The 10012-nt window shown below is 42.4% G+C and overlaps 1 protein-coding gene across 1 annotated transcript; it reads right to left on the bottom strand.

The window, feature by feature from the left end:
- Window positions 1-1220: 1220 nt before the first annotated feature.
- Window positions 1221-8886, bottom strand: LOC130330966 (unconventional myosin-XVIIIa-like; the record flags this gene model as incomplete). Its single annotated transcript, XM_056553635.1, has 4 exons — window positions 8776-8886; window positions 6873-6992; window positions 2590-2701; window positions 1221-1348 (listed from the first exon to the last, which is right to left on the bottom strand). Coding segments are annotated over exons 2-4 (255 nt in total), but the record flags the coding sequence as incomplete, so codon positions are not given.
- Window positions 8887-10012: the final 1126 nt, after the last annotated feature.

The following is a 10012-nucleotide window of genomic DNA, read 5'->3' as shown; positions in this document are numbered from 1 at the left end:
AAAAAAAAACCTACATGTAAACTGTGAAGTGTTTTCCTAATCAATTCAATAAGGAAGAAAAACAGATATTTTGAAGCATGCAGTTGTTTTATGCCACAAAATACACTGCACAAAAACTACGGGCATCATTAAAATTGTCTTAGAGTACATTTACACGTACATTATTTACTGTGGAAATTCCACAGAGGAAGAACTGCCACAGAAATTCTGCAGACCCATTGTAGTGAATGGGTAGTGACAATTATCCAAATTGGCAGCAGAATTTCTGCAGTAGATTATGCAAGTGTGAACGTACCCTTAAAGGAAGATTATCTATGTAGTCCATAGCAACCAATCAAAGAGCAGCTTTTATTTCTCAATTTGCTCTGGTAAAATGAAGGCTTAGCTGTAATTGGATGCTATAGGACAATAGAGACTGCTTTCCTTTTAGACGGTTAAGGCTATGTGCACATCAGCGTTGTTCAAATCCTTTACATGTCTGTTATTGACACATAACGGAGGTCACTCATAACTCATATAAAACTGATGGAAAAAGATTTTATAAAACTTACATATAAAATACCGGACCGTTAATATCCATTTATCTCCATTAATGTCCGTTATTTTTTCACCAGTTATTTTATTTATTTATTTCTGAACATGCTCAATAGCAATAACTGATGAAATAACAGATAAAAATAAAGGAGTCTAATGGAGTTACTTTTGTCACCATAGACTTCAATGTTAAATCACTACATCCCTTATTATATCCGTTATTTATGGCGGAAAAAAACCCTGCAAGCACCTCTACATGTTTCGCCGCTCAGCCAATGGCTCAGCCATTGCCACTATTGCCTCTTGAGAAAGCCGCAGATGCGGCGAAACATGTAGAGGCGGCAATAGAGTGTATATTTTAAGTGATACCAAGATGATCTTTTGTTTCAATAGCCACTGAAGGGCTATATGATCATAAATTGGAGACTGTTCTCCTATAAACTGTTGCACCTATACTAGATCATCTGGTTATCAGTTTTAACCTATCTTTTGTACTGGGATTATATCTTTTAACAGTAAAAGTTACATTTTAGGGGTAGCATTCTAGGGGTTTTATACCCCGGGCTTTGGCCCAGGGGTTTGGTAAATTCTGCAGGTTAGATTAATGTCTTCCAACTCTCCATATAAAACGGTGGTAAACTCTGATTTATTGAGATATATTAGTAGATATTGGGATCCAAACTTACTCTGCGTTCCAGCTGTCTCTTGCTCTGCTGTTCCACCTCCAGTTTATCCTCAAACTCCTGCTGCATCCGTTTCTTTGTGAAGTCAATCTCACGTACAGATCGCTCGTACTTGAGCCGCCACTCCCCTCCTGCAAGGAAAACAGACAATGGAATATGTATTTTTTATTTAGAAAGGGAGAACAGATCTTATTGACCACTACTAAAACGTGAGCTGAGCTATATATAAAGTAAGGGGTGATAATACTACAGGATGCGGTCTTGTAAGGTCAGCTTTGGGAATGGTTTTCCCAATATCACAGGACAGGATAAAACACTTACATGGCTATACCTTCATATGCCTAAAGCGAAAAGGAAGAGCCAAGGAGAAACTAAACAACATCTATCCAGATGATTTAAAAATGACTGGTCCATTGTTCTTATGAAGATCATGACAATATATAGTCTTAAAATAAATAAACTTTTCACATAGTTTATGATCGGTCGGAGTCCGTTTGATATTGCCAGGGGAAGCAGGCGGCCTTATGCTCTATCCCAGGCTTGCTGCTGAATCTGACCATTATAAGTCTATAGAGCCCTGCAATGAATCGGATCAGGTGGCCAGCCAGGGAGTGAAGCACATAGCTGTGCTCTTCTCCATTTTACACTAAGAGGACGGAGAGAACCTCTGGATTAAGATTTCAACCAATCTAAACTTTTCACATGTCTGTGTGACATTTCAAAAAATATGCTTTGAATGGGTATGGTCACAAGAAAGACATATAAAAAAATGTAAATCGGTCAGAGCCTGTGTGTTCAGACCCCAACCAATCGCTAGAATGAGTGGGGAAAAGTGCATGCTTAGCGTGTTCTCTCTCGGCTATGTGTCACATGACAGACGCTTTTCGCGTTCTCTTTCTGCTAAACTTAGTGCGTTCTCTCTGAGTGTCACATACCCTGACCTTTTACTAGAATGAGCTGGGAGAACACGCTTCGTGCGTTATCTCCCGGCTATGTGTCACATGACTGAGATGGTCTGATAAAGCAAGTATATGGGATGACCTCACTAATACAGACACAGAGCGGGGAGAGAAGCACATAGCTACATGCTTCTCTCCCCTTCTTTAGTGATCGGGTCAGGGTCTGAACATTTAGACCCTGAACAATAAACTTTTCTCAATTTTTTTGCAATGACAGGTATACTTTAAGACTGGGAAAAGTATGCAAGAAAAGGAAAAGTCACCATTTATAAGAGCCTGCACAATAAACAAATGCACACCCTAAAATAGCCTATATCTGGGCATTGGCTCCAGTGAGATTGTTTTCTTCCATCTGGAGGAGAGGAATTTAGAAGAATGAGGTCAAGATGAAGAGTGATGAAGGGTCAACATACCAGAATCATCATCATCCATCTCTCCATTTAGCTCTGCTGCGCGGATCAGTCGGGCTTCCATCACCTCTACTTCCATGGATTCCAACTGCTTTTTAAGTGCATCATATTTAGCCTAGACATAAAGACAACAGGTTAGAGGGTATTACTGAGCCCATATCCGTATAACACAGTTCATTTGCTTTGAGATATTAAGGATCCTGATGAAAAAGGACAAAGACACAGTAATCACACCTGACGTCGGCATTGGTAAATAGGAGCAGCCTTCTGAATTTTATACAGACAGATTGGTGGAACAGATGAGATTATATCCTGTAGGTCAATGACAACTTTACCCCAGGGAAAGTTACATATGTCTGCATAAGCAGATTCCCATATTCTGTATAAAACTAACGCACTTGCTTCAGTTAAACTGTTGTGGGTATAATAAAATATTTCTTGCATCCTCTCCACAGCAAAGAGCTACAATATAACGTGAAAGAAGATAGCAGAAGACTAAGCAAAAATAACCAAATATCTTACAAGAGAATAAGATAGAATGCAGCAGACCTAGCCTTACTTTATTCTAACTTTAACATTAGTTTTATATATTATGAGGTTGGGGATATTGTATGGCTTCGGTTGTACTACATGAAGATTGTATTGCAACATTGCATCTAAGAACTTTCAATGTTCTTTAGTTGTGACTCTCAGCTTATCACGACTTTAACAGGACATGAAAAAATTTAATAAAAATCAAACCAGTTGAACTTTTGGTTGACGGTCGAAATTGCATGCAACAGCTGTTGGCTCAATACACATGAATGTTTGGTTTGGCTGAACATTCATGTGTTCTGAATGGAGAGGGGAGGAAAGCTGCTACCAGACAGCTCTGGAAGCTGCTTATTTCTCTAAAAACAAAAGGCCTGGGCAGTTGAGATCCATCATGTCCAATCCTTTTATCACCCCGATAGCATCTCTTGGCAGAGAATTCGCGGAGCCCACACACATTAGACAGTTGACTGGTCCCACCTAAATTGGCAGAGCAGATTGACTTTTCACTAATGTGTATGGGGATCTATAGTCTGCGAATTGTCTGCAATATTTTTTTTCTACAGCTAAAATATAAGCAAGTCACAGACAAATTGCGCAAACATATTGCTCAGACAACTAGTCCGAGACTTGATGTTGCAGGACCAAAGTCATCACGTAACCCTAATCTCTATCTGACTATCCAGAAACACCTATCGGCTCCTAGTGATGGATCTGAAAAGATTTTGCTCTTATAGGAAACAGCATAACAGTACCGTGAGCGCTCAGATGCGACAGCCATGGGAGCATCTAGCCGCTGACTGGAGGAGGACAATTTAAAAGGTTTATTAAATGCTTGAATTAAACAAAGATGGGCAGAAAACGCTTTTAACTTTCTTTGCAAGACAAGTTTTATCTTGTGTACAAATAAGAATTCCAGTCCTTTAATCTAAATGGTAAATAGATCATTATGGAAATGCAATTATGTCACCATTAGTGAAACAAATGGCAGACATTAATGCAATGGTCCTGAAAGCAGGGAAAGATAATTTTCTCCTCTAGGATACATACATATACTCCAGAGCCACCGAAAATGAAGTGCAATTTTATAGAAAAGAAGCCTCCGCTCGCAGTTTTAGTGTAAGAATAGAGGCCGTCTACCCGTTCCGTGGAGCTAGACTTTTATACATCAGAAAAGCACACACTTTTCACACTGGCAGACAAAACAAGTCTCAAGTGTCCTCAGTCACAAGAGGTACTTGGGCCACAGATTTGGCTGCCAATCTCTTCCACTCCATCCCAGACTTACAAGTAATCAGTATTATTAGAAAAGCCGGCAAGGCCAACCTGGAGCGGTGACAACACAAACACAAAAGAAGAGAGTGGGCAGGAAAATCTTGGCACTTCGGAAACGGTGTTAAAGTATTAGAGGCACAGCTATTCCCCAAAAACAAGCAGTCGGACACAGGCCGTCGAGACCTGCATAGTACCGTAACATTACCCAGTAACAACATGGCCAAGAGGCAAGTGATGCATTTGAGGTACAAGGCAGATGGCGTGACAGAAGCTTTCTACAGCGACACGTACAGAAATATATTCCAAAAAGGTATGTACTGGAGATGAAAGATTCTTTTTAAATGTAGTCAACGACTCTGAAGAACCATCTGTCCACTTTGTAAACAAACGAGCATTAAACAAAGAGGGAAACTGGCGTATGTGTAGATCTTGGGCGCTAGGCTTATAAACTATCTTAAAAGCTCTAGTAAACTGCAGGGTTGTCATGTTCTAAGCCCAATCTAAGTTGCATTGTAGAAGCCACTTTTTTTCATTGCAAAATCCTCCGTTAAAGAGTTCAGGGTGCTGACAAAAGATATAAAAAATTATTATAAATGTCGGTTTCATGGGATAGTAAATAAATTAGAGGCGGTGAAGGGTCACAGTGATCTGCTTAATACTTTTTAATACACTTTATATTCAAAGTCTAAAGTTTGGGATCTAGGCGACTCCCATGATTGTTCGAAAGAACGGGGGGACACACTCAGCTGAGCACCGTTTCTCCCCCCCTGTCTCAGCGCTCACTGAAGGCAGGCTCAGAGACCAGTGTTTCCTAACCAGTTTGCCTCCAGCTGTTGCAAAACTACAACACCCAGCCTTTTATTTCAAGTCAAAAGTTTGGGCTCCAAGTGCCAAGAACCCCACGATTGTTAAAAGGTGAGGGGAGATGAACTCAGCTGAGGGGAGATGCACTGTCTTGGCACTCACTGAAGATAGGCCCATAGACCAGTGTTTCCCAAACAGTGTAGATAATAACATTTTATGTATATTTGTAATATACATTGGTTAAAAAAATGCTGTCTGGTGAACAGGAAGTGTGGACGGGGCAAGAGGGGTTCTGTGCAGTGAGGACAAGCGGGGCCCTGTGCAGTGAGGACAAGCGGGGCCCTGTGCAGTGAGGACAAGCGGGGCCCTGTGCACTGAGGACAAGCGGGGCCCTGTGCACTGAGGACAAGCGGGGCCCTGTGCACTGAGGACAAGCGGGGCCCTGTGCACTGAGGACAAGCGGGGCCCTGTGCACTGAGGACAAGCGGGGCCCTGTACACTGAGGACAAGCGGGGCCCTGTACACTGAGGACAAGCGGGGCCCTGTACACTGAGGACAAGCGGGGCCCTGTACACTGAGGACAAGCGGGGCCCTGTACACTGAGGACAAGCGGGGCCCTGTACACTGAGGACAAGCGGGGCCCTGTACACTGAGGACAAGCGGGGCCCTGTACACTGAGGACAAGCGGGGCCCTGTACACTGAGGACAAGCGGGGCCCTGTACACTGAGGACAAGCGGGGCCCTGTACACTGAGGACAAGCGGGGCCCTGTACACTGAGGACAAGCGGGGCCCTGTACACTGAGGACAAGCGGGGCCCTGTACACTGAGGACAAGCGGGGCCCTGTACACTGAGGACAAGCGGGGCCCTGTACACTGAGGACAAGCGGGGCCCTGTACACTGAGGACAAGCGGGGCCCTGTACACTGAGGACAAGCGGGGCCCTGTACACTGAGGACAAGCGGGGCTCTGTAAACTGAGGACAAGCAGGGCTCTGTGCAGTGAGGCTCTGTGCAGTGAGGCTCTGTGACATGTTTCCGGCTCACACAGCAGGATAATTGACAAGGAGCCTGCACAGAGCCAGGCTTCTCCTGCCCTCACTTCCTGTATTTTGTCTCCACACAGGCAATAGCTGCAGGGACAGCAGTTTTTTTTTTACCCAAAAATACACAAATTGTTTAACCAATGTATGTTACAAATATACATATAATGTTATTATCTACATAATATAAAAAGTTTTTACAGGTTACAATGTGACCTCTGTAACTATCCCTAGTTGTATCTAGCATGAGAAGACTCTGATCTTAAAGTGAATGACCACAGGTCACCATGTAGCCTTATTCTTATATATGTACTAACGCTGGGGGGGCCAAAAAAGGATGATTTCCCAGACAGGTCTAAAATACTTTTTTTTTCCTACACAATCTTTGGATTTTAATATGGAATAGTGCAGAGTTAATGAGAAGAATATCATGATAAGTGCTTTTGTCTTTAAAGGCCAGTGTTCCTTATAAGGTACTGTGAAGGGCAGCAGTAAGACAAACAAAGCCGGCTAAGGAGGCCATAACATAGTCTTCTACAACTATCAGATCATATTCCAAGAGATAAGAGACAGAGGACTTTCTTGAAAGCCCAGGCGTCATCCCCACTTAGATGACAGAACGCAAAGACATTTTACCTGCAGATCCTTCATGTCTTTTTCTACACGCAGCCTCTCGGAAGTCTCTGTCTCCAGTAGCTGGGAGGCAGATTCTCCGGTGTTTCTCTCGTCTGCGAGCTCAGAATTCAGTTCTGTGATCTACAAGCAGATTACATGGCATTGTCAGACTTTCCACAGAAGAAGAGAAAAAGAATTAAGCCTGAAATAGAAGTAAAGAATGCTTCTAATCTGATCGACATTTTGATTTTCACAGTTAAATAAAAAACTAAAGATTGTTTAAAAATTAATAGTCTTGTCAAAGCACAAAGCAGAACAGTACAATAGTTGTATTGCCCGGCTGTGTAAAGGCTTATGAGTTTAACAAAAAAAAAAATGTTTTCTTATACCTAGAAAATGGTTAGTATTGGGTCATTTTGTCATTAGAGACAGACAAATTGTCTTTCTGGGAAAGTGTTTGTAACAATATCTACATATTTATGACAAGCTTTACCGACAATAAGTAAAGCTACATTGAATTTTAAGTGGTCTTTTTAGTCTCCATTTAACTGTTCATAACTATTCACAATTTTAGTAATGACTGCAGTATTTTAATGGTACTTTAACAATTACTTCATAGAGATCCCAATAAAAATTCCGAATAAAAACCAAAGACTTTAAAAATCTACCTATCAGTTGAGGGCCATGAAGTAGGAAAACACCATTATATTTAAAGGAACATTCTGGGCAAAATTTGCGTACTGTCTTACTCAGAGTACAAAGACTGGTGTGAAGGGGGGGGGGGGGATCCATTCTCAAGAAGTTATCCCCTACCCACAGGACAGGAAAAGCTGATTGGTAGGGGTCAAAATGCTGGGACCCCGACCATACAGAGAATGTAGGAATGAATGAGACATACCGTTTATTCTGTATGGGGTTTTTGAACATTGCCTGGTGTTGAGTTCGGTAAGGCTCGGAAGCCCTATAAATAATAAATGGAGCAATGGCTGTGCATGCATGGTGTGCTTCGCTCATTCTGCTACCCATTCATGTGATCATGGGGGTCAATCTGCTACCCATTCATGTGATCATGGGGGTCAATCTGCTACCCATTCATGTGATCATGGGGGTCAATCTGCTACCCATTCATGTGATCATGGGGGTCAATCTGCTACCCATTCATGTGATCATGGGAGTCACAGTGGTCTGACCCCCAATGAGCAGCATGTCATTTCATATCCTATAGATACTGGATAACTCTTGAGATGGGAATACTTCTTTAAAAGGGGTACTCCACTGCCCCAGCGTTCGGAACATTTTGTTCCGAATGCTGGGTGCGGGCTGTGGGGATCGTGATGTCACAGCCACTCCCCATGTGATGTCACGCCATACCCCCTCAATGCAAGTCTATGGGAGGGGGCGTGGCAGCTTGCAGACTTTCATTGAGAGGGCGTAGCATGACATCACATGCTAAGTGGCTGTGACATTACGATCCCCGCAGCCCGCACCCAGCATTAGAAACAAAATGTTCCGAATGCTGGGGCAGTGGAGTACCCCCTGAAGAACAGTGAAAAGAAAATCTGTGTCATGTTCTGAATAATGGCTCGAATATTGCTTTAGAAATTTTAGAGACTGCATTTCAATAAATGATCTACAATCTAAGTGACTACCAACAGTTACAGCCCCGCTCCCACATTGACATGTGACTACAAATGACTGGATTACTCAGTCATTTCTTTCCCAAATCACACAAAAGTTACTTATATCTAGAATGTAAGACAAGTACATTATCTATTTCCATCTGCACTCAAGATAACAGTCACAGCCTACGTTGCAGAATCAGTACAACTTAGTGGGATCTATCAAGTGCCGATGGAGTTTATTGTGAAATTCACAAGACAGTTGTGACCTCAGCCTTAGTCTGAACACCATGCCGTAACATTACCCTGCTCTCCAGGCGGTCGTTGTTCAGTCGCAGCTCATTCCTCTCTTTTTCCACTTTGTCCACCCTGCTTTTCAACTGTTGTATCTCCTCCTGCAGAAAGAAAAGACACGTGTTAAGTCAGGCCTATGTGATCTGGTTACCACAAACACGAATCAAGAACACGTATCTACAACTTCTAGGAATCGTGTGGCATAAATACAAGACTCAATAAATCATCTGTTTTTGCTCAATGACATATATTTCCCCAATAACAGTTTTATCATCACTTAAATGCACAGACTATGTTTTGTTTAGTGTTCATGAAAGTGAGGTGCAGCTTTTCTGTAGTATACTGAAACACACCACTGGCCTCCAGAACAGTGTCCAGAACAGTCTCCAGAACAGTTCCTCCTGCAGTGTGTGGGACATGTCTTGGCCACACAAAGGATTTGCCTTGGAAAATAAATCACTTTAACATTTTTACAGTGTGTGAGAATCTCTATGACTAATTATATAAATAGGAAATTCTGGTTTCTACTGAAGATGTGTCTCTGTTGTCTAGATGTGAAGGACCAAAGACAGGGGAGTCATCAGATTGTAGACAAGGAGCAACCTAACCTAATCCGTTTCTGGTCCTCTGTCTATGGTTCACACTACATAGTAGGGATCCACAGGCATTCAACATTTCTTGACACATCCAGACGATATGTAGAAGGGCTTGCCAACAGTCAAATGTCCCCTTACCATAATGTCTGGGACTTTCCTCAAAATCCTAAATACCTCGGTGACTATAAATATCCAGCTCCATTCAAGTAATTTAGAAGTTAGCCATGCACATAAGATAGCTGTATGTCAAATCTTCGTTGAGCCAACAGCTACTACACATTAATGTTTGTCCTGTTTATGTGTTCAGAATGAAGAGAGAGAAGAGGAACAGTAAGTTGTTATAAAATTCCTCTAGTGTGTGATTATCTCCTCGAGAACAAGGATCAGGCAGTTAAAGTTCAGCATGCCTGATCCTTCTTTCCCCACCATCACTTGTCAGAGGAGAGTCAGGAGGCCCCATATGACAAGATACTAGTTTCCACATTTGGCATGTTAACCCCTTATGGACACAGTCCATTCTGGCCTTAAAGGGGATAAGTGTCTGACTGTGGGGGATCTGACTTCTAAGAATGGGACCCTGGCTCTCAGAGGAGAGCATACTGCAGAAAGCACACGCTCCATTCATTTCTATGAAAGCGCCAATAGACCCAAG

This window comes from Hyla sarda, unplaced genomic scaffold, assembly GCF_029499605.1.
Source record: "Hyla sarda isolate aHylSar1 unplaced genomic scaffold, aHylSar1.hap1 scaffold_3435, whole genome shotgun sequence".
Lineage (NCBI taxonomy): Eukaryota > Metazoa > Chordata > Amphibia > Anura > Hylidae > Hyla > Hyla sarda.
This window is presented reverse-complemented; position numbering and strand designations above follow the sequence as displayed.